Here is a 22,598-nt window from a genome sequence, read left to right on the forward strand (position 1 = left end):
TTGATTTTATTTCTCTCAGCAGTCCAAAAAGGCATATTAAGCTCCTGTTATTCCACTTTCATAGAGCAACAGGCAGGAGTTTCTTAGAAATAACCTTTGGACTAAGATGTTGTAGATCGTGTTGTTAGAAAGAGTGAGAGGGAGCTGGGCATGGTGCCTTATGCCTGGGATCCCAGGACTTTGGGAGGCTGAGGCAGGTGGATCACTTGGGCTCAGGAGTTCAAGACCAGAGTGGGCAGCATATGGAGACCCCATCTCTACAAAAATGAAAATTAAAAAGTTACCTGGGCTTGGAGGCATGCGCCTGTAGTTCAAGCCACTCAGGAGGCTGAGGTGAGAGGATCGCTTGAGCCCAGGAGTTTAAGGGTGTAGTGAAGCCATGATTGCACCAGTGTGCTCCAGCCTGGGTGACAGAGTGAAACCCACCCTGTCTCTTTTTGAGACAGAGTCTCACTCTCTTGCCCAGGCTGGAGTACAATGGCGTGATCTCAGCTCGCTGCAACCTCCTCCTCCCGGGTTCAAGCGATTCCCCTGCCTCAGCCTCCCGAGTAGCTGGGACTACAGGCATGTGCCACCACACCCGGTTAATTTTTTTGTATTTCTAGTAGAGATGGGGTTTCACCGTGTTGGCCAGGCTGGTCTCAAACTCCTGACCTCAGGTGATCCACCCACCTCGGCCTCCCAAAGTGCTGGGATTACAGAGGTGAGTCACTGTTCCCAGTCAACCCTGTCTCTTAAAAAAAGAGTGAGAATGAGAATACTTGTGTTTTCTAAGGGAAAAATAAAATTAAAAGTCGAAAGGCTTTTTCTTCTTCTTCTTTTTTTTTTTTTAAAGAAATGGGGGTCTCCCACTGTCGCCCAGTCTGGAGTGCAGCAGTGCGATCACGGCTCACTGCATCCTCGACCTCCCAGGCTAAAGCAGTCCTCTTGCCTCAGCCTCCTGAGTAGCTGAGACGGCAGGCGCATATGCTGCCTTGCCCAGCTAATTTTTAAAAAAATTTTTTGTAGAGATAGGGTCTCATTGTGTTGCCTAGGCTGGTCTCAAACTCCTGGACTCAAGCAATCCTCCTGCCTCGGTTTCCCAAAATGCTGGGATTTTAGGCTTCAGCTACCACGCCCAGCCTCGTTTTCATTTTCAAAGGGAAATCTTTTCATTATTAGACTAACTTCAGACTGCAATATATGTTTAAAGAGAGTGTTTTTCAACCACAGGCTAATGCTGCTTTTGTTGGTGAAAAATGAGTTTTAACAGCATGACCTTTAGAAGGAACCAACAGTTTTACAAATCATTCCCCAAATATGGTCTCTTATGTGGTCTCTCCATTTCTCCAGCAAGCGATCTATACAATGTATTCAGTTGTGTCCAGTTCTGCTCTTGTCCTCTGGTGACAGCTGCACCATAATGGCCACCTGCTCAGTGCTGGCTCCCGGAAGGCCCCAGAGTCTGAATGTGAACCTGGTCCTCCTCTGCCCTCATCCTGAGATTATGTCAAAGTTAATAGAAGATGTTTAGATGCTCCAGAGTGATCTTTAATTATTAAGTCTAATTCATTTTCTTTTGGCTTAACTAATAAAAGATAACAGTTAATGTTATTTAAATTGTGTCTCTTAGTGGGGGCAGCTTCTTCATTCTACTTCTAGAAATCAAGATGGTCCTTAATGCTTTCTGAAGTTCACTTAAGAGTTCCTCTCTTGTTTTTTTTTTTAAAGTGGTTTTGCCTTGTCCAAAGTAGCAGCATGTGGAGATTAAGAAATATTAATCCTCCAAAATAATGATCTTTCATTTTCAGGTGTTTAAGGATAATTGCTGCAAGAGAGAAATTCTGGCTCTTCAGATCTATTGTCGGAATGAAAGCAGAGGTTGTGCAGAGCAGTTAACGCTGGGACATCTGCTGGTGAGTAGCAAAGGGACACTGGAACCTTTTACATGAAGGAATTCGAGTCCCTTACATCCAGCTGATGAAGTGGTCAGTAGGATGTGGCACTTTAAGACCATGTTGACATTAGTTTTTCAAAACACAGCCAAATAGGAAAGCAGTCAGAACCACTTGAGTATAAGTTGTTATTTTTATGACATCATTGGCAGAATTGTCAACTGGTTTTTAAACACTCCCCCCCTACTTAGAATAGAGAAAATCTGAATTGGATTTTAATTTTGGAAGGCCCATTAAAACCTTTTTTCACCGTGAAATTCTACATAACTTCTTATTTTTTTAGTTAGTACCATATTTTAGCTTAGAAAATTATTTGAACTGGAATAAAACAAAGTTCTTAGCAGATATTCATTTATCCTGGAAGCAGAGTTGACTTAATTCTTCAACAACAATATGGTTTGAGTAATCATGAAATAGAATATGAAATTCAGTGTCTCTTGGCATACTTGTTACTCTTTGCTGTGGAAAACTGGTCTAACAGCAGATGAGAAACATTTCTTTAGGGTTTCATTGCATAGAGATTAGAATCTGGTATTTCAGATTTAGGGTTTTTTCCCAATTAAGAACATTGAATGGTCTGTCTTACAGGTGCATTTAAAAAATGATTGCCATTTTGAAGAACTTCCATGTGTGCGTCCTGACTGCAAAGAAAAGGTCTTGAGGAAAGACCTGCGAGACCACGTGGAGAAGGCGTGTAAATATCGGGAAGCCACGTGCAGCCACTGCAAGAGTCAGGTTCCGATGATCGCGCTGCAGGTGCGGGTCCTCCCATTCCACAGGCCTTCCACTCAATTCCTATATGATACATTCCACAGGCCTTCCGCTCAATTCGTAGATAATCCGTTCCACAGGCCTTCCCTCAACTCATAGATAATCCGTTCCACAGGCCTTCCGCTCAGCTCATAGATAATCCGTTCCACAGGCCTTCCCTCAACTCATAGATAATCCGTTCCACAGGCCTTCCACTCAGTTCATAGATATTCCGTTCCACAGGCCTTCCACTCAATTCATAGATAATCCGTTCCACAGGCCTTCCGCTCAACTCATAGATAATCCGTTCCACAGGCCTTCCCTCAACTCATAGATAATCCGTTCCACAGGCCTTCCCTCAACTCATAGATAATCCGTTCCACAGGCCTTCCACTCAGTTCATAGATAATCCGTTCCACAGGCCTTCCGCTCAATTCCTATATGATACATTCCACAGGCCTTCCGCTCAATTCGTAGATAATCCGTTCCACAGACCTTGTGCTCGATTCATAGATAATCTGTTCCACAGGCCCTCCCTCAACTCATAGATAATCCGTTCCACAGGCCTTCTGCTCAGCTCATAGGTAATCGCTTCCACAGGCCCTCCCTCAACTCATAGATAATCCATTCCACAGGCCTTCCGTTCAGCTCATAGATAATCTGTTCCACAGGCCTTCCGCTCAGTTTGTAGATAATCCATTCCACAGGCCTTCCGCTCAATTCATAGATCCGTTCCACAGGCCTTCCGCTCAGCTCATAGATAATCCCTTCCACAGGCCCTCCCTCAACTCATAGATAATCTGTTCCACAGGCCTTCGGCTCAGCTCATAGATAATCCCTTCCACAGGCCCTCCCTCAACTCATAGATAATCCGTTCCACAGGCCTTCCGCTCAGTTCATAGATATTCCGTTCCACAGGCCTTCCGCTCAGCTCATAGATAATCCCTTCCACAGGCCCTCCCTCAACTCATAGATAATCCGTTCCACAGGCCTTCCGCTCAATTCATAGATAATCCGTTCCACAGGCCTTCCGCTCAATTCATAGATAATCCGTTCCACAGGCCTTCCGCTCAATTCATAGATAATCCGTTCCACAGGCCTTCCGCTCAATTCATAGATAATCCCTTCCACAGGCCCTCCCTCAACTCATAGATAATCCGTTCCACAGGCCTTCCGCTCAGCTCATAGATAATCCATTCCACAGGCCTTCAGCTCAGCTCATAGATAATCCATTCCACAGACCTTCCACTCAGCTCATAGATAATCCATTCCACAGACCTTCCACTCAGCTCATAGATAATCCGTTCCACAGGCCTTCCACTCAGCTCATAGATAATCCGTTCCACAGACCTTCCACTCAGCTCATAGATAATCCGTTCCACAGACCTTCCACTCAGCTCATAGATAATCCGTTCCACAGGCCTTCCACTCAGCTCATAGATATTCCGTTCCACAGGCCTTCCACTCAGCTCATAGATAATCCATTCCACAGACCTTCCACTCAGCTCATAGATAATCCGTTCCACAGGCCTTCCACTCAGCTCATAGATAATCCGTTCCACAGGCCTTCCGCTCAGCTCATAAATAATCCATTCCACAGGCCTTCCACTCAGCTCATACATAATCCATTCCACAGGCCTTCCGCTCAGCTCATAGATAATCCATTCCACAGGCCTTCCGCTCAGCTCATAGATAATCCATTCCACAGACCTTCCACTCAGCTCATAGATAATCCGTTCCACAGGCCTTCCACTCAGCTCATAGATAATCCGTTCCACAGGCCTTCCGCTCAGCTCATAAATAATCCATTCCACAGGCCTTCCACTCAGCTCATAGATAATCCGTTCCACAGGCCTTCCGCTCAGCTCATAGATAATCCATTCCACAGGCCTTCCGCTCAGCTCATAGATAATCCATTCCACAGGCCTTCCACTCAGCTCATACATAATCCATTCCACAGGCCTTCCGCTCAGCTCATAGGTAATCCCTTCCGCAGGCCCTCCCTCAACTCATAGATAATCCGTTCCACAGGCCTTGCGCTCAGTTCATAAATAATCCATTCCACAGGCCTTCTGCTCAATTAATATATACTTCTTCCACTGTACAGCTTCTTAAAGACTATTCTAATAGGAATAAAGAGAAAAGATAGGAATAAATAGCACTTTTTATCTGACTTTATTTCAGAATTAAGCTTTGTTTTGCCTATTTTGATTTATGTAGTTAACATTTTCCATTGCCTTGATTGACTATCATTTAGTATGTCAAAAAATGAATAGTTATTCAAAAAAGGTAAAATTTTTATCTTGTCCTAGGGAATTGCCTCAAAATGTTGATAGATTGCCTGGTCTTATTACAGCTCTGTGACATAACCATCACTTACAACAGGCTAATTTGTCCTACAGCATTGAAATGCAGCTGTTTATCTTGGAGAGAGACAGCTTCTCATACTTCGGTTACTTTGGCACAGTTTTGCATTGTGTGTTTCTGTGGGGGTGAGTGTGTGAATGTGGGTGAGTGTGTGGGGGTAAGTGTTTGTGGGGGTGAGTGTGAATGTGGGTGAGTGTGTGGGGGTGTGTGAATGTGGGTGTGTGTGTATGGGTGAGTGGGTGAATTAAAGAGGAAAGCAGAGATGTTGGGGGTGGAGGACACACTTAGAAAACAATGCATTTGTTGAACAAACACCTATTGGGTACCTACTGTGCGCCGGGCAGTATTCCAGGAGCTGGGGACTCAGTGGTGAGGCTCCTCTAGTGTGAAAAAATACTAACAAATGTGTAACATCGGGTAGTGATCAGTTCCATGAATAAAAATCAGGTGGCATCAAGGGAAGAGAGGTGATCAGCACTGGCTTCTCTGAGGCAGCCAAGGGACAGTGGGGGAGCATGTGGACCCTAAGCTGGAACTGGCAGGGCTGTGGGGTTCAGGAGCTGTGTGGAACACAGGTCAGATGTGAGGGCAGTGGGGCAGCCAGAGGGTGAGGGGAAAGGCACTGGGCAGCCCAGAACTGGGAGGGTGAGAGGGGCCCCGGGGCAAGGCCTGGTGTTGCTGGGGTGGGGGAAGGTTGTACTGGGGTGTGCCTGAGGGTGGGGCGGTAGGATTGGCCAGCAGGTGGGGTATGAGGTAAAGGTGACGTCCAGTGCTTGTGGAGAACCTAGGTGTCCTGCCGAGGGGGTGCCCAGTGAGTGGAGGGTGATGGGCTTGGGGGAGAATGGGGAGTGGAGCCATGCAGGCTGCAGATGGGGGTGAGTTTGGTGGTTCGCAGGATCATGGGGCTGGAGCGAGTGGAGAGGAGGACAGAGCTCGTGGGGGCCTGGGCACACCCTCAGAGGCTGCCTAGAGGCTGGGGTGGGCTTGGCCATGAAGTGACTGAAGGGAGGCACCAGGGCAGCTCAGCCAGGGCGTGGGCCATCATCCAGTTCCTGGTAGATATTGTGGAATGGTTTGTTTTGTTTGAGAGAGAGTCTCACTCTGTCATCCAGGCCTGGAATGCGGTGACACAATCTCAGCTCACTGCAGCCTCTTTCCCCCAGGTTCAAGTGATCCTCCCACCTCAGGAACTATAGGTGCATGCTACCATGCCTGGCTAATTTTTGTATTTTTTGTAGAGACAGGGTCTTGCCATGTTGCCCAGTCTGGTCTCAAACTCCTGGGCTTAAGCCATCTGCCCACCTCAGCCTCCCAAAGTGGTGGGATTATAGGCGTGAGCCATCGCACCCAGCCGTGGAGCTCTAATGACCAAAATTTAGGGAGAGTTCCCTTTGCTTTTTCTCTATGAAATGAGTTGTAGTCCTCTTAGGTTGGTGCAAAAGTAATTGCGGTTTTTGCCATTAAAAGTAATGGCAAAAACGGCAATTACTTTTGCACCAACTAAATACTTTATAATCTCTGAATTTGCCTTGCTTTCTGTAATTTTCCTGTGTCTATGTCTTTCTTCCATTGTGAAATCTTTTTCTTGTGTGGTACTTCAGATGTTTCCAGTTATTAAGAACTCTTGAGGCTGGGTGTGGTAGCTCACACCTGTGTGCCCAGCACTTTGGGAGGCTGAAACAGGAGGATCACTTGAGCTTTGGAACTGGGGACCAGCATGGGCAACATAGCAAGACTCTGCCTCTACGAAAAATAAAAATTGAGCCGGGTGTGCTAAAGCATACCTGTAGTTCTAGCTACTAGGGAGGCCGAGGTAGGAAGATTACTTGAGCCAGGGAGTTTGAGACTGGTAGTGAGCCATAATTGCACCACTGCACTCAGCCTGGGTGACAGAGTGAGACCCTGTCTCAAAAAAAAGAACTTTTAAGAACTGTGCCCTCCCCTTTGGAAAATAGCAGTAGTGTTTTTTTGGAGTCAAGTAATTCCTCCAGGCTGTGCATAATGGCTCATGCCTATAATCCCAGCACTCTGGAAGGCCAAAGCAGGAGGATTGCTTGAGGCCAGGAGTTCAAGACCAGCCTGGGCAACAAAGTGAGACCCCATCTCTAGAACGAAAATAATAATTTCTCCAGTTGTTAAATTTCAGTGAATGAGACACATGCCTAATTAACAAGACTTCAGGCTTTACATATGTTAATATGTTGCCATCTCATGCCAGTCAGAGTGGCGATTATTAAAAAGTCAAAAAACAACAGATGCTGGCAAGGTTGCAGAGAAAAAGGAACGCTTTTACACTGTTGGTGGGAGTGTAAATTAGTTCAACCATTGTGGAAGACAGTGTGACGATTCCTCAAAGATCTAGAGGCAGAAATAACATTTGACCAAGCAATCCTATTACTGTGTATATACCCAAAGGAATATAAATCATTCTATTATAAGGATACATGCACATGTATGTTCATTGAAGCAGTATTGACAATAGCAAAGACATGGAATCAACCTAAATGCCCATCAGTGATAGACTGGATAAAGAAAATGTGGTACATCTATACCATGGAATACTGTGTATCCATAAAAAGGAAGGAGATTGGCTGGGCGCCGTGGCTTACGCCTATAATCGCAGCACTTTGGGAGGCCAAGGTGGGCAGATCACCTGAGGTTGGAAGTTCGAGACCAGCCTGACGAAAATGGAGAAACCTCATCTCTATTAAAAAAACAAAACGAGCCGGGTGTGGTGGCAGGTGCCTGTAATCCCAGCTACTTGGGAGGCTGAGGCAGGAGAATCGCTTGAACTCAGGAGGCGCAGGTTGCAGTGACCCAAGATCATGCACTCCAGCCTGGGCAACAAGAGCGAAACTCCGTCTCAAAAAAAAAGGAGATCTGCCGGTCATGGTGACTCACACCTCTAATCCCAGCACTTTTGGGAGGCCAAAGCGGGTGGATCACCTGAGGTCAGGAGTTCAAGACCAGCCTGGCCAACATGGTAAAACCCTATCTCTACTAAAAATACAAAAATTAGCTGGGCATGGTAACACATGCCTGTAATCCCAGCTACTCGGGAGGCTGAGACAGGAGAATCACTTGGACCCGGGAAGTGGAGGTTGCAGTGAGCCAAGATTGTGCCACTGCACTTCAGCCTGGGCGACAGAGCAAGACTCCGTCTCAACAACAAAAACAAAAAAAAAAGAAAAAAAGGAAGGAGATCATCTACTTTGCAGGGACGTGGATGGAGCTGGAAGTCATTGTCCTTAGCAAACTAACACAGGAACAGAAAAACACCACATGTTCTCACTTATAAGAGAGAGCCGAACAATGAGAACACATAGACACATTTAGGGGATCAACACACGCAGGGGCCTGTGGGGTTAGGAGAGGGAGAGCATCAGGAAGAATAGCTAATGGGTGCGGGGCTTAATAATACCTAGGTGGTGGGTTGATCGTGCAGCAAACCACCATGGCACACATTTACCTGTGTAACAAACCCACGCATCTTGCACATGTACCCTGGAACTTAAAATAAATAAATATGTAGCTATCAAAGTTATATTTTGCTTCTTGCCAAAATCAGTTACCTTTATTTGCAGAATAGAATCCAACAACTGATTTTTGTTTAAGAAGGAATCGTAGCGTATGTCTGTTAAACACCATATAAGTAACTGACTCTGAACACCAGATGAGGCTGTAACAGGTCAGGTTTAAGCACAAGCATATAGATTCACGAAATGGCGTCAGACCCTGCCCTGGTTGCTTAGGATGCACAGGAGAATAAATTGCACTCTCTCCTTCAGTTTGCAGTCTGATGAGAGAGACAGCCAGATGTACAGTTTAATTCATGTTAGTATGGGAAGTACTGGGACTGTAATATTAATAACATGCCAACAAGGAAGGACCAGTTATAATAGCTTAGCCGGAGTGTCAAGGAAGGCTTTAGTGAGGAGGTTGCCTTTCATTTGATCTGGGCCTTGAATTTGTCAACTAAAGACAAGGGAGAAAGAGAATAGATGGAAAGCACAGAATGATAATGAGTTTGGGGCCTGATTTGTGCAAACATTCCTTATAAATCGCACTACATGCTTGAGATGAAACAAGTTGAAAACCGTTTGAGCAGTGTTGACAGTAGAGTGCATTTTAAGGTGTGTGTCAGCTTCTCTCAGGGCCGGCAGACATTTCAGCAAGCACGGGTGTTTGGGGTCCTGCCAGTGCATCTGCCCCTGCCTCTCAGCCTGACCAGGGGAGAGCAGTTGCTGGTTGGCTGCCTTTGCTCCAGGCCTGGTTCTGTGACTTGCCCTAGGCCACCTCTCTTTTCAGTGATGTGATTTAATTCCCACATATTTTGGTTTTTTTTTTTTCAATTTGAACACCCTTATTCTCATCCCCTCAGGCCTTCGTTGAGTTTATTTCTAGGAAGAACAGTCCTGATGTAGGGAGACCTAAAGCCCAGGTCATTCTAATTCTCCTACACTCCCTATGTTCTGTGGTGTGTCACAACATCACGTGTTGATAAAATGTGCTGAGGATGCATGGAAACCCTGGACCATTGCAGTTCATATAAGGATTTCTTTTCTACGTTTAAACTGTGGTGTAGACAGTATGCCAACTATTTTCAAGTTTTATTATTACTTTTTAAATTTATAGGTTAGCATAATTTAAAGTGTCAGGAAACAAACCTTTTAGATTTAATCTAGAAATTCTGGACCATCGTTCTTTAAACAGCTCTGTTAACTTGTGAAGATCAGGATGATAAAGATATCACCCTATGGGAAAGCATACGTGGTACAAGTCTGTAGGTTTGACCACTTTGGAAATCAATTGTCAGTATCCTACTAGGTTGGACATTCAGGCACTCAGTTAACCAGCAGTTCTTCTCCTGGATGTGTAGGAGAAACACACACGCCAGGAAATGTGGCCAGGTGTGACCAGAGCCGCAGAAATCTAGAAACAGCCGGAGCACCCATCAGCAGGTGGAAATTATATTACAGTGTTGTTATACGACAGGGAGATGTGTCATACAGTAGTGAAAGTTAGGGGCCTGCAGTTATTTGCAATAGGCAGATGAGTCTAAGAAGTGTAATACTGAGCCAAGTCCAGAAGACTCCTATGGTAGAATTCTGTATTAACAAAATTCAAAAACAATCAGAATGAAACAGTGTTTCATTTGGCACACATATGTATAGTGAAACCTTTTTAGAGGCAGAATTACAAAACTCAGGGTTGTGGTTTTAATGGGTACTCCTTGTGGGAGAATGAGGGTGAGATGGGAGAGGTAGGTGCAGTAGATGGATGTTATCAGTCATGCTCTTGGACCTGGGTGTTGGCTTCATGGGTGTTCACTATGTAGTTATGCTTTTTTTTTCTTTCTTTTTTTTTTTTTCGAGGCAGTGTCTCACTCTGCCGCCCAGGCTGGAGTGCAATGGCACGATCTTGGCTCACTGTAACCTTCGCCTCCCAGGTTCAAGCAATTTTCCTGCCTCAGCCTCACGAGTAGCTGGGATTACGGGTGCCCACCACTGCACCTGGCTGATTTTTATATTTTCAGTAGCGACGGGGTTTCACCATGTTGGCCAGGCTGGTTTCAAACTCCTGCCCCCAGGTAATCCGCCTGCCTCGGCCTCCCAAAGTGCTGGGCTTCCGCACCCGGCCTGTGCTTTTCAACTCACACATGTGTGCACATATATGCTTGTGTGTATCAGAATTACATTTAATTTCATAGATAGGACTGATTTGATTAATAGGCAAATGAAAAAAATCAGCAGCAGATTCAGGGTTTTTTAAAAAAATGAATGTGTTATTTTCCTTTGGCTTCTGTAACAAAGTAACCCAAAGTTGGTGGCTTGCAAAAAACAAATTTATCCTGTCATAGTTCTGGGTCTGGAAATGCAAAACCAAGGCCCTGCTGTCTCTGACAACTGTAGGGAAGGCTTCCCTGCCCCTCTCAGTTTCTGGAGCCACCAGCAGTCCTTGGCCTTCCTTGGCTCATGGCTGCACCACTCCAACCTCTGCCCTCCATGTTCACGTGGCCGTCTTCCTAGTGCATGTCCTCACCTCTTCTAAGGGTGGCAGTCTTTAGATTTAGGATCTGCCTGACGCCAGGGTGTCTTCGTCTTAACTGATGACATCTTCAGAAATCTTATTTCCAAATAAGGTCACATTCTGAGGTTCCAGATAGACATGAATTTTGGAGGACATTATTCAGCTCACTGTAGTAGTCAAAAGCTGTGAAAATGCCTTTTCACAGGAAAAGAAATAGAAATGATTAATAGAGAAATAGAAATGATTAATATCAAAAATATGCTTAAGACCGGGTGCAGTGGCTCACACCTGTAATCCCAGCACTTTGGGAGGCCGAGGCAGGTGGATCATTTGAGGTCAGGAGTTCGAGACCAGCCTGGCCAACGTGGTGAAACCCCTCCTCTACTAAAAATACAAAAAATTAGCTGGGCATGGTGATGTGTTGCCTGTAGTCCCAGCTCCTCCGGAGGCTGAGGCAGGAGAATTGCTTGAACCCAGGAGGCGGAGGTTGCTGTGAGCCAAGATCGCACCACTACACTTCAACTTGGGCGACAGAGTGAGACTCCGTCTCAAAAAAAAAAAAAAGAAAAAGCGCATATATATGTGCTTAACCACACATTACTAAAGAATTGCAGGTCCCACTCACCCCATTTTTTTACCTATCAGATTGCCAAAGATTGTGCGATAGAATTGGTGAGGATGTGGAAACGTGCATCCCCTGATACTGGGAGTGGAGACTGGTGTGGGCTTGTTGAAAGTCGAACACAGAAAGTTACTGAGTGGCCTTCTCTTCCCTGGCCACAGTGCTGCCCTCTACTCCCTTCTTTCTCAGCCTCCCTGCCCCGAGCCCCATCCCTATTCTGCCGCAAAACCACTGTGGGTGCCTGCAGAGTTGGGCCTTAGAAACATGCCGAGGAAAGCAAGCTCCTGGGGGAGAGGAGCAACCACGTTCCGAGGACGAGCTTCCCTCGGGTGGGCTGCTGCCCTCCTCAGCCCTCAGACCCGCCAGTCAGACTCTGGCTCTCAGCAAATGCCTCCCCAGTTCCTTCAGCAGAACAGCAACATAACTGGAGGCCAAAAAGAGGACCTGAAAAGATGGATGGGGGAGGATTGAGGCATCCTGTGGCCACCGGGAAACTGCTGCCACAGTCTTCTGCTCAGCAGGGACTGTTCAGCGTGGCTCCATCTCTGGCTCTTCCTCATCAGTCTCTCCCCAGGGGCCCTGCAATTGATGTCCTTGTGGGGAGTCCTTGCCCTTGCTCTGCTCATGGACAGGCGCCCAGCAGGTGCCCATGGGATAGGGCTTAATAGTCGCCATCATCCAGCCTTAGCAAAGGTGAAGTTTGTGCTATTAGGGAAGGCCTAACCCAAAACCTATCCCAATTTTCTGTGGACTAAAGATAATGTAGATTAAGGTTCTAGGTTAGTAATGTAAATACTCAGTAGGTTATGCTGCTCTGACATACTTGGGAAGCATCATTTCCAGACTCGAAACTAAGAGGCCAAGGGAAACCCTCCATCTCTCAACCAGCAGAGGCAGACACCAGCTGGGTCCCCAGCTCCACTGTCCACCTGTGCTGTGAGTGCTGTGTGAGTGGCCATGCCTGCCTGAGCATTGCACGATAGGGGCTGTGTGAACCAGGAGCAGCTCTGGCACAGAGGAGACGTGCTAAGGGGAAACCCTTGTGGCGAGGCCCCCACCAGCAGACTGTTCTGAGGCAAGCCGCCCTCACTGGTCAGATCTGACCAGATCTTTGGAGATACCTGTGGCATCCTGAGACAGTCACACTCTGTGACAATAATGACTCAGCCATACGTAATGTGAGTGCCGTAACTTAGGGGACAGCGATGGTGAGCAGAGCCATTCCTGGGGGCCCCATGGGGATCTCAGCGGGACTGAAGGAAGACAGGTTGTGTGTTTAAAGTTGACAGTACTTTCTCTCTCTGTAGAAACACGAAGACACCGACTGTCCCTGCGTGGTGGTGTCCTGCCCTCACAAGTGCAGCGTCCAGACTCTCCTGAGGAGCGAGGTAGGGGCGGCCGGGCCCGGCCGGGAGTCTGTGGAGTCCTCAGGGCTGCGTGCCTGGCTCCCCTTCCCTGCATAGCCGAAGCCTCACGTTTTCCCAGTTCGTGAGAGTCATGTGTATGGCAGACAAACAAAAACCACAGCAAAAAGCCTTATGCCATTTTTTGGAAGTCAGAAGCAAGCATTAGGGTTAAAAGCTACAGTGTATGGCCGGGCACAGTGGCTCACACCTGTAATCCCAGCACTTTTGGAGGCCTAGGCGGATGGATCACCTGAGGTCAGGAGTTCAGAACCAGACTGGCCAACGTGCTGAAACCCCGTCTCTACTAAAAATACAAAAACTAGCCAGGCGTGGTGGCGCGCACCTGTAATCCCAGCTATTCAGGAGGCCGAGGCAGGAGAATCATTTGAACCCGGGAGGCGGAGGTTGAACAGAGCCGAGATCACGCCACTGCACTCCAGCCTGGGCAACAAGAGCTAAACTCCGTCTCAAAAACAAAACAAAACTACATTGTGGTAAATTCAGAGCAAAGATTGTGAAGCATTAAGAAAATGGGAATATTTTATATACAGTACAAGCAAAGGTGACGAGGGATTTTTAAAGCAATTTTAACTCTATAGAATAGTAATTGCTGTAAGATTATCTCAAGAACATGAATTAACTTAGAGACACTTCAGAACCATTTTGCTCACACATGCTGGGTGGAGGACAGCTCCCACATTTTAGGGCTGCCAGAAGGGCCCCTGTGTGGCCTCTCCCAAAGGTTGCACGTCTCACATTGCGCTTGGCACTCTTTCTTTGAGACAGGTAGATTTTGCATTGACTTCACTTGATCAGGATATGTCCAGTTGGGAAAATTTCAAGGATTCTTAATATTTCTGCATCTGTCCTGACGGGGAGCTCCTTTAGTTAGTATTCTGGGAGTCATCTGGGGCTACCCTGGGCTCCCTGGATGTGTGGTACCCTGATCTAAGGAGCCGGCTCACCTGCTTACCTCAGCATTTTTCAACAGCCTGAAATTTTACCACTGGATACTGGGTAGCAGGGAGAACCAGCCTCGCATGCCCCTGACTGAGCAAGAGGGCCCATGTGGGGCTAGGGCCAGGGACTCAGGGTAGAGGAGGGCCCAGAGAGCAACTCTCCCCCAGGGTGTGCCCTCCCAGCACCTTGAAGCTGATGGGTGAGGGCAAAGTCTTGCCTGATGACAGTGGCCTCTGGGCCCTGAATCTGCCCCTGGGAGGAGCTAGGGAAAAATAAATGTAAATTATTGCCACAACTGGACAATCCTCTGTTAATGTATAAAGAGTCTGTGCTGTTGAAATAATTTCTTTTTTTTTTTTTGAGACGGAGTCTCACTCTGTCACTCAGGCTGGAGTGCAGTGGCGTGATCTCGGCTCAGTGCATGCTCTGCCTCCTGGGTTCACACCATTCTCCTGCCTCAGCCTCCCGAGTAGCTGGGACTACAGGCGCCTGCCACCACGCCCGGCTAATTTCTTGTATTTTTTAGTAGAGACGGGGTTTCACCTTGTTAGCCAGCATGGTCTCCGTCTCCTGACCTCGTGATTTGCCTGCCTCAGCCTCCTAAGGTGCTAGGATTACAGGTGTGAGCCACCGCGCCCGGCCAATAATTTCTTATTTAAAACATTGTTAAACCTGCATTTCTGTTGGGTTTCTGATGAAAGGTGCTATTGAGCTATAGATTATTCTTGCCCCTATTCCAGAGATCCTGTAGATTCCCCGAGACTCAGAATACTGATAATAAAACCAATTTAGAAAAAGACCCAACACCAAATTTACTCTAGTACACTGAAAATAACATACATCAAACCCAGTGTGTCAGTGTGTCCCTGGCTTAACATGTAATAGCGTTGACACTCAGGTTTGTTATTGCAGTAATGACACTGGAAGAATACATTCCAAGTTTTTAAATGAACCTGGTTCTGCGCAGTCTTCACGCTGCGTTTCCTTGCCAGTCACCTGTCACGTGCCTTGTGGGCGCTTCCTGCAGGGGCAGCCGGTCTGGGTTCTGAGGAGCAGCAAGGGCGTCAGGCTGCCAGGTTCCTACCGCCTTGACTCTGCCCTGGCTCTGAGACCTTCCTTGAAGGTTGACCCTAGCAGTGGCCGCATGGGCCCCTCAGTCCCTTCCCGCAGTGTCCCTCCTCCTTAGTTTCACAGCAGGGATCCATTTTCCCCTCTGTTGTAAATATCCACCTAGAGGGAAGGACCGCCTTTGTCCTGGTAGACTGAGAAGTTGTAGAACTTAGCTGCGCCCTCCAGGAGGACATGCTCTATGAGCCTTGGGAACACATGCGTGCTGGCACACAGAAGAACACATTCCCGGCTGCTGCACCCACACACCCATCCTCCCAAAAAGAGTCTGTTTTCTGTGAAGAAGATCTATCCCTAGAGTTTCCTGATGGGAATTTCTTCAATAAAAGACAAAACTTCTGCTCAGTCTTGGGGCATGATAAAGAAAAAGACCAAACTATACCTCATTTGTATTAGCCTAACACATGACTCTAAGTCCTTAAAACGTAATCCTTTCCATTCCCTTTTCTCTTGTTAGGGCATCATAAGTAATTTTTATTTGATAACTCACCAGCATTTGAGCTGAGCAAGGGACTTTTTTCTTGCAAAATGAGTTACCTGCTCCCAGCCCCACCTAATTTTCCTGCCATCAATTAGAGTTGACAGTAGTAAGAGTGTATGGTTAGACTGATCTTAGAGGTCTTTGAAAAGCTACCTGAGTTTCTGGCCCTTACAGAGGGAAAAAGTCTTTTCAGATGAAGGAAAAACTCATCTGCACTTATCTCAAGTATTATGAGTAATGGTACATTGTGTAAGCTTGCTTTGAAAATATATTTATTTTTGTGTACCGTATATTAGGTGTGTGACCCAGTTGCATTCTGAATGCTTTCTATTTTTTTGTGTTTTCATGCAATTTTTGTTTATGGTCTTTAAATGTGCATTTCAGTTTATGTTTTTTCTTTCTTTTTTAAATTCTGGCACTACAGATGGCATGTCACATTGAACAATTTGTTCTAAAGAAACTGGAAGTTTAAGAAATGTTATAGTAAATGTATTCTTGTATATTGGCGTATATGTGTATACACGTGACTAGACCGTATATTTACTGCATAGAAGTCTAGGCAGCAGATGATATATACACACCTGTAGCGATAAACACCATTCTTAATAGTACAGCTCAGATGCTATCTGTGCCCTAATATGTTTGAACATTTTCATGCAAACGTTTGTGCCACAACTCACGTCTCTTTCCCGTTGCAGTTGAGTGCACACTTGTCAGAGTGTGTCAATGCCCCCAGCACCTGTAGTTTTAAGCGCTATGGCTGCGTTTTTCAGGTCAGTATCCGACATTTGTCCTTCCCAGTCACTGACATTCTGCCATGAGAGAAAGTTATTATATTAACATTTTAACATGCAAGCTCTGGACTCCTTATTCTTTGTCATGAAACTGAAACACCCTGTTGCATGGGTGATGAAAGCCACATGCAGCAGGTGGGATGCTCGCTTTCCAGTTGGTGGTGCTTTGAGACTTCAGGGAGACACTGTGCTGAGGTGGAAGTTAATACATTAAGAGAAGTACTACATACAAAACCAGCTAGTAATGCAACAGGTAGACTTGACATTTGGTGGGGTTTTCAGATAGATTGTTACGGAAATTTTAGCGGTTACCTGAATATAAGCGAATATCAAACTGAGCATAGTTTCAACAGCGTGTGTGTCAGTACACAGCCATAACGATCACACACGTGTGTATCCATAAATGCATTTGATGTACATGTCTGTGCTGACTCTGACCCCAGCTGGGGACAGACGCAAAATGGAGCACAGCTCATAGAGAGCACACCTCCCCGAGAACAGTGTGGGGAGGGCATCTCTGTTGCTGCCGCACATGTAGTGTGAGAAATCTGCATCTGGTGTTTTGTTGTTGTTTATTTTTTAACACATCTGAGATTGCTAGTGAATTGGAACTGAGTTTTCATTTAAATATATGTATCTCAAAACTATCAAGAGGCAGTATATGTTACAATTAAAGTATTTTATATTTTATGTAGCACCAATACATTATTATGAAGTCAGTACAGAGAGATTGGCATCTTAGTATTTTCTGAGGAAGAGAACAGCCAAAGAGTAAGAATGACTGTGCCTTCCTTTGCTTTAGTCTCTAACAAGACTGAGCCTCCCCTGTTCTGTCGTACGTAGTATCATTCATTCTCTCTGTGTATGTGTATATATATGTTTATATATTGCAACACTTATATCAACATATATATATGAATATTCTATGTACAGAGTATATGTTTTGGAGATCATTAAAATGCTTTCTGTGGCTTCTTAATTTTCTAATAGCAAAACAAATTATATTTCAGACAAATTATTTTCTTAAATATATGAAGTACAATTTCATGTGCTTATTCCTGACTCTAAAATGGTCTACATCTTATGTACTCTGTAGATTGTATTTGTTTTGTATGTAACTTTTCTAAGAATACTGGAATGGTGAAGAGCAATACATCTTTGGATACAGTGTATTTGAACTAATACATTAATACTTTAGTAAATTCTTTTGAATCCTGCTTTGCTTACGTGTTTACTAGACTGTTGTGGCAGTATCTTGCTACAACTACAGGTATCTAAACATTTTCCACTTATGCTATATTTTAATGGGAAAAATAGTTTATAATAGGTCAAGAATGAGTTTAAAATTTAATTTCTTGATATTACAAGTGTCAACCCTTGATAAGAAGCCACTTGAGATGAGCTGAAGGGATGCGGAGATAACCCTGAGATGCTCACTGTGGCACTGCAGGGTGCTGGCTCTGCTGCTCCTGGCGGCCTCCTCACCTGCACGCAGTAGCCAGGTGGCCCTGAGCTCCTCCTTAGGCTCAGAGATTCCCTGTTCACTTGACGCAAATAGGTCTCCCCTCTTTGTGTTTAGTGCTGCTTTTAGGGTCGTATGTTAGCCTTTCTGCCCTTTGAAATGCAGCGAGGTTCGCTGAATGCCTCACATGTTTGCTCTCGCAGGGGACAAACCAGCAGATCAAGGCCCACGAGGCCAGCTCCGCCGTGCAGCACGTCAACCTGCTGAAGGAGTGGAGCAACTCGCTCGAAAAGAAGGTGGGCTGCACGCTTTCCTGCTGCTATGGGATTTGTATCATCTCTTCAGATTATTTAAAGACAAAACCTTTTTGTAGTTATTAATGGGTTTTGGATAAAAGAAACTGTATCAAGAGAATGTCAAAAAAAAAACTCTGTGTGATCTTGAGCTTATAAATGAAGGTGTTTTATTTTTGTTCTTTGTTTTTTAATTGCCAAGCAAGTGTGAAGTGCTTTTTTAAAGTCAGTCACATTGTGATTATTTTAGCATCCATCCAGCACAGAGATGATCAGATGCCCAGTCCCCACCCTGCTGTTTTTTTTTTTGTAAACAAAGTTTTATTGGAAGACAGCCATCCTTACTCACTCTGTGTTGTCTGTGGCTTCTTTTGCTCGAAAGCAGCAGAGTTAAGAGACATGTGGACTGTACCGCTTGAGATACTGACTACTTGGCTCTTTACAGAATAAGTTTGCCAGCCCTGACCTGGGTGGTTACCCCTCTAAATGTGTTAAACTTCTGTGTTTTTCACAAGAGACAAACAGGAAAAAATATTTGATATGATTACAATTGATTTTGTCATTTGACACCTTGTGAAACTTGGTGCGCTCTCCACATAGACAGGGCCACTTCCCAAAGAGACTCTCCCATGCTGTTCTTTTTTTTTTTTTTTTTTTCCGAGACGGAGTTTTGCTCTTGTAGCCCAGGCTGGAATGCAGTGGTGCGATCTTGGCTCACTGCAACACCTCTGCCTCCTGGTTCAAGCAATTCTCCTGCCTCAGCCTCCCGAGTAGCTGGTATTACAGGTGCGCACCACCACACCCAGCTAATTTTTGTATTTTTAGTAGAGATGGGGTTTCTCCATGTTGGTCAGGCTGGTCTCAAACTCCCGACCTCAGGTGATCTGCCTGCCTCGGCCTCCCAAAGTGCTGGGATGACAGGCGTGAGCCACCACGCCCAGCCTCCATGCTGTTCTTAAGAGGCCTTCATTGCAGGCCTATAGGCGCAGGAGCAAGCACCTTCCTCCAGTAATGCTGGTTCTCAGTGGAGTTTGTTCTGTGATGTTCAGCTCAGTGGGGCCTTCTTTTCATGAGAAGATGAAAACCTCTAAGAATGGATAGAGAAGAAGTTGTTATAGGATCTACCATTGTGGCTTAATTACAAAAATATAAACTTAATTCAATATTCAACAAACGTCTATTGAGAACTTGTAGTAGGAGGATACTATGGTGAATTAGAACAGCCAGTGGAGTTGACATTTGAGTTTCGTAAAGATTTGAATGTCTTGTTTCCAGTGTTAAATCCCAGCAATTTAAAATGTAAATATACTGCAAGGAGTCTAAAATTTTAAATAGAAAGATTTCCCTTTAATCTGCCATAAGAGAGTGTTGCATGTAAATGCTTGAGCTGAGCTTGAGAAGCAGCAGGAGGATCGGCATCCTGTGCACACACACGGAGCAGAACAGCGCTGATGAGCAGCAGTGCCGGACTCATATTCGCAGAATCCTGGCCATCTTCCCGTGAGCATAGAGCATCTGCTCTGAGTTCAACAATGGTTTACCTAGGAATCTTTTTTTTCCCTCTTTTTGAAGCTGGCATTTTATTTCTGTCTTTTTAAAATTATAGGCATAGATCACAGGCTTCTTATCTTTCATAGATGCTATGTTTCTCATTTAGAAGGTTCTTCCTTTCATTTTAAGGATAGGCTTTGTGGCCGGGCATGGTGGCTCATGCCTGTAATCCCAGCACTTTGGGAGGCCGAGGCTGAGGCTGAGGTCGGGAGTTCAAGACCAAGCTGGCCAACATGGTGAAACCCCGTCTCTACCAAAAAAAAAAAAAAATACAAAAATTATGCCAGCATAGTGGCAGGCGCCTATAGTCCCAGCTACTTGGGAGGCTGAGGCAGGAGAGTTGCTTGAACCCGAAAGGTGGAGTTTGCAGTGAGCCAAGATCGCGCCACTGCACTCCAGCCTGGGCGACAGAATGAGACTGTCTCAAAAAAAAAAAAAAAAAAAAGGAATGGGCTTTGTTACTGCTGTGTTAGATACACAGTAGTTGAACAGGTCTGCAGCACATGGTTATCCAGCAGGATGGTTGTGGACCGTGGTGTCATCTGGCAGCCTTTCGGGGCCTAATCCCTGTGGGGATTCGACTCCTTCCTTTCTGTTCTGTGCTCTTTTCCCCACTGAAAGTGAATGGTTTGCATCATTGGAAACCCCAGGACATACCAGAGCAGCCCGCCCACACACAGTGCAGCAGTTTCTCACTCTGTCAATGCCTCATGTGTTTAAACTATCTCCAGCCAAGTCACGATGGAAGCCCCGAGAGTGCAGGATGCATAACTGTGCACTTCCCTCTTGGACGTTGCCAAAGGACTGATCTCTCCCGGACTCTGTCCATCAGAGCAGAGTCCTCGCCCTGTTGTCAGGCCAGCCAGCTCGGCTCTGCACGTTCTCATTGTGCTCACGAGAAGGTGTATGGTGCCCTTTGCTAGGTCCAAAAGCAAAGGCTGGACAAACAGCAGAGATATTTATGTTTACTTAAAATGGGAATTTATTTCTTATTATAGAATTATTTAGTTGGAATTTCTTAGGTTATTTTGTTCATCTGTCTTAGAAAATAGAATGTTTGAGCGGGTTCAAAAAGACTGATTCTCAGCTGGGCGCGGTGGCTCATGCCTGTAATCCTAGCACTTTGGGAGGCCGAGGCGGGCGGATTGCCTGAGCTCGGGAGTTCGAGACCAGCCTGGGCAACACGGTGAAACCCCGTCTCTACTAAAATACAAAAAATTAGCTAGGAGTGCTGGTGTGCGCCTGTGATCCCAGCTACTCGGGAGGCTGAGGCAAGAGAATGGCGTGAACCCGGGAGGCAGAGGTTGCAGTGAGCCAAGATCATGCCACTGCATTCCAGCCTGGGCGACAGAGTGAGACTCGTCTCCAAAAAAAAAAGACTGATCCTCACATTCATAGTCAAACTAAAGAAAAACTGCAAAATCTGGACTTAAAAACACCCATTTTATATTTTAAGAGAGCTTAAATGGAGGGGAAATGTAAAGCCCACCAAAGTGGGCTGGAGTAAAGGATGTTCTCATTGCAGAGAACCTCGGACCTCCTGGGCCGGTGTTTTGCCGGCTCCTTGGAACACACCTGCCAGGTGGACTTTCCTGTGCCTATGGCATCTCCCTGCTAGAAGAGTGGAAGCAGTGATCTGCAGGACCTGGGAGTTGGATTCTTCGATTAAATAAATAAATAAGTAGTTTAAATAAGGGAAGTCCTAAAGTGAAAGAAGTTGAGTTTAGTGTGGCATGATGTGTGTTCATTGCTGTAAGCTGCTTCTGCTCATACTCAACTGCTTGATTTGTTGGAGAGCAGTGGCTCAATTATGGCTCACTGCAGCCTCGACCTCCCGGGCTCAAGTGATCCCATCCAGCCTCCCCAGTAGCTGGGACTGTAGGCGTTTGCACCACGCCTGGCTAATTTTTGTGTTTTTTGGTAGAGATGGGGTTTCGCCATGTTGTTATCCAGGCTGGTCTTCAATTCCTTGGGCTCAAGTGGTCCGTCTGCCTCAGCCTTCCAAAGTGCTGAGACTACACGTATGAGCCATCACAGCTGGCCTATTGACAATGTTTTGGAGACATTACTGAGATTTTTTCAAAAGAGTTGGCATACATGTCATCTTTTTGCAGGGATATGAGAATAAAGAGTCTGAGAATTCTGTCCCGTCTTTGACAGATGGAAATGAATGAATTGTTACTTTCAGAGGGACACAACTACCACGCGATGCTGCATATGGCCCGCTCCACATTCGTGCAGGTTGATCACTTGTAGGAGTTCATGGACGTTATGAGGCAAGGAAGGAAGGAAAGCCTTTGCGGAGTAAAATCCTAGGAAAGTGAAGTTATATTTTGCCCATGAGACATTGCAAGTTTTGTATTCCTTAGTAAATACATACTTGTTTTAAAATAAGACGGTGATTGCTTCAAAAGATGTCTCTTGACTTGGCCAACTGTGCCGAATATGAAAAGGACACCCATCTTTAGGCTGGCCACCCTTTAGATGGACAGCATCGGGAGTCAGCTCTTTATCACATCTGGTTTTGTGCCGAGATGCCCTCGGGCCATCACCTTTGTGACCACTGGTCCCCACGCATTGGTGGTTGTAGAGCGTTCATCGTTGGAGAGGCACACATCGGATCTGGCACAGAGCTTAGGGTCTTCTGGGGTGGAGACCACCACCCCAATGGATAGACAGAGACACTCGTTAATAGATGGGGGATCAAGATGCCCTTTGTAAAAATCTTGTGAGAAAGAAACCCTCGTTGGAGTTACCCTTGAACTTTTCATCTTTGAGACCAGGTGTTAATTTGTCTTTGGGAGCTAATTATCTTTCAGA

The 22,598-nt window shown here is 45.8% G+C and overlaps 1 protein-coding gene across 3 annotated transcripts in view; it reads left to right on the forward strand.

Moving 5' to 3' along the window:
* Window positions 1-22,598, forward strand: part of TRAF3 (TNF receptor associated factor 3) — a 138,538-nt gene that overhangs the window by 100,022 nt on the left and 15,918 nt on the right. For 2 of the 3 annotated variants that reach the window (XM_034938201.3, XM_008959092.6), the window contains exons 5-9: window positions 1,791-1,895; window positions 2,523-2,690; window positions 13,011-13,091; window positions 16,377-16,451; window positions 18,138-18,230. In XM_034938201.3, the coding sequence (XP_034794092.1) occupies window positions 1,791-1,895; window positions 2,523-2,690; window positions 13,011-13,091; window positions 16,377-16,451; window positions 18,138-18,230 (522 nt within the window). The remainder of the gene's footprint in view (window positions 1-1,790; window positions 1,896-2,522; window positions 2,691-13,010; window positions 13,092-16,376; window positions 16,452-18,137; window positions 18,231-22,598) is intronic. The other variant, XM_034938202.3, reaches the window with a different exon arrangement.

This window comes from Pan paniscus, chromosome 15 (assembly GCF_029289425.2).
Source record: "Pan paniscus chromosome 15, NHGRI_mPanPan1-v2.0_pri, whole genome shotgun sequence".
Taxonomy (NCBI): domain Eukaryota; kingdom Metazoa; phylum Chordata; class Mammalia; order Primates; family Hominidae; genus Pan; species Pan paniscus.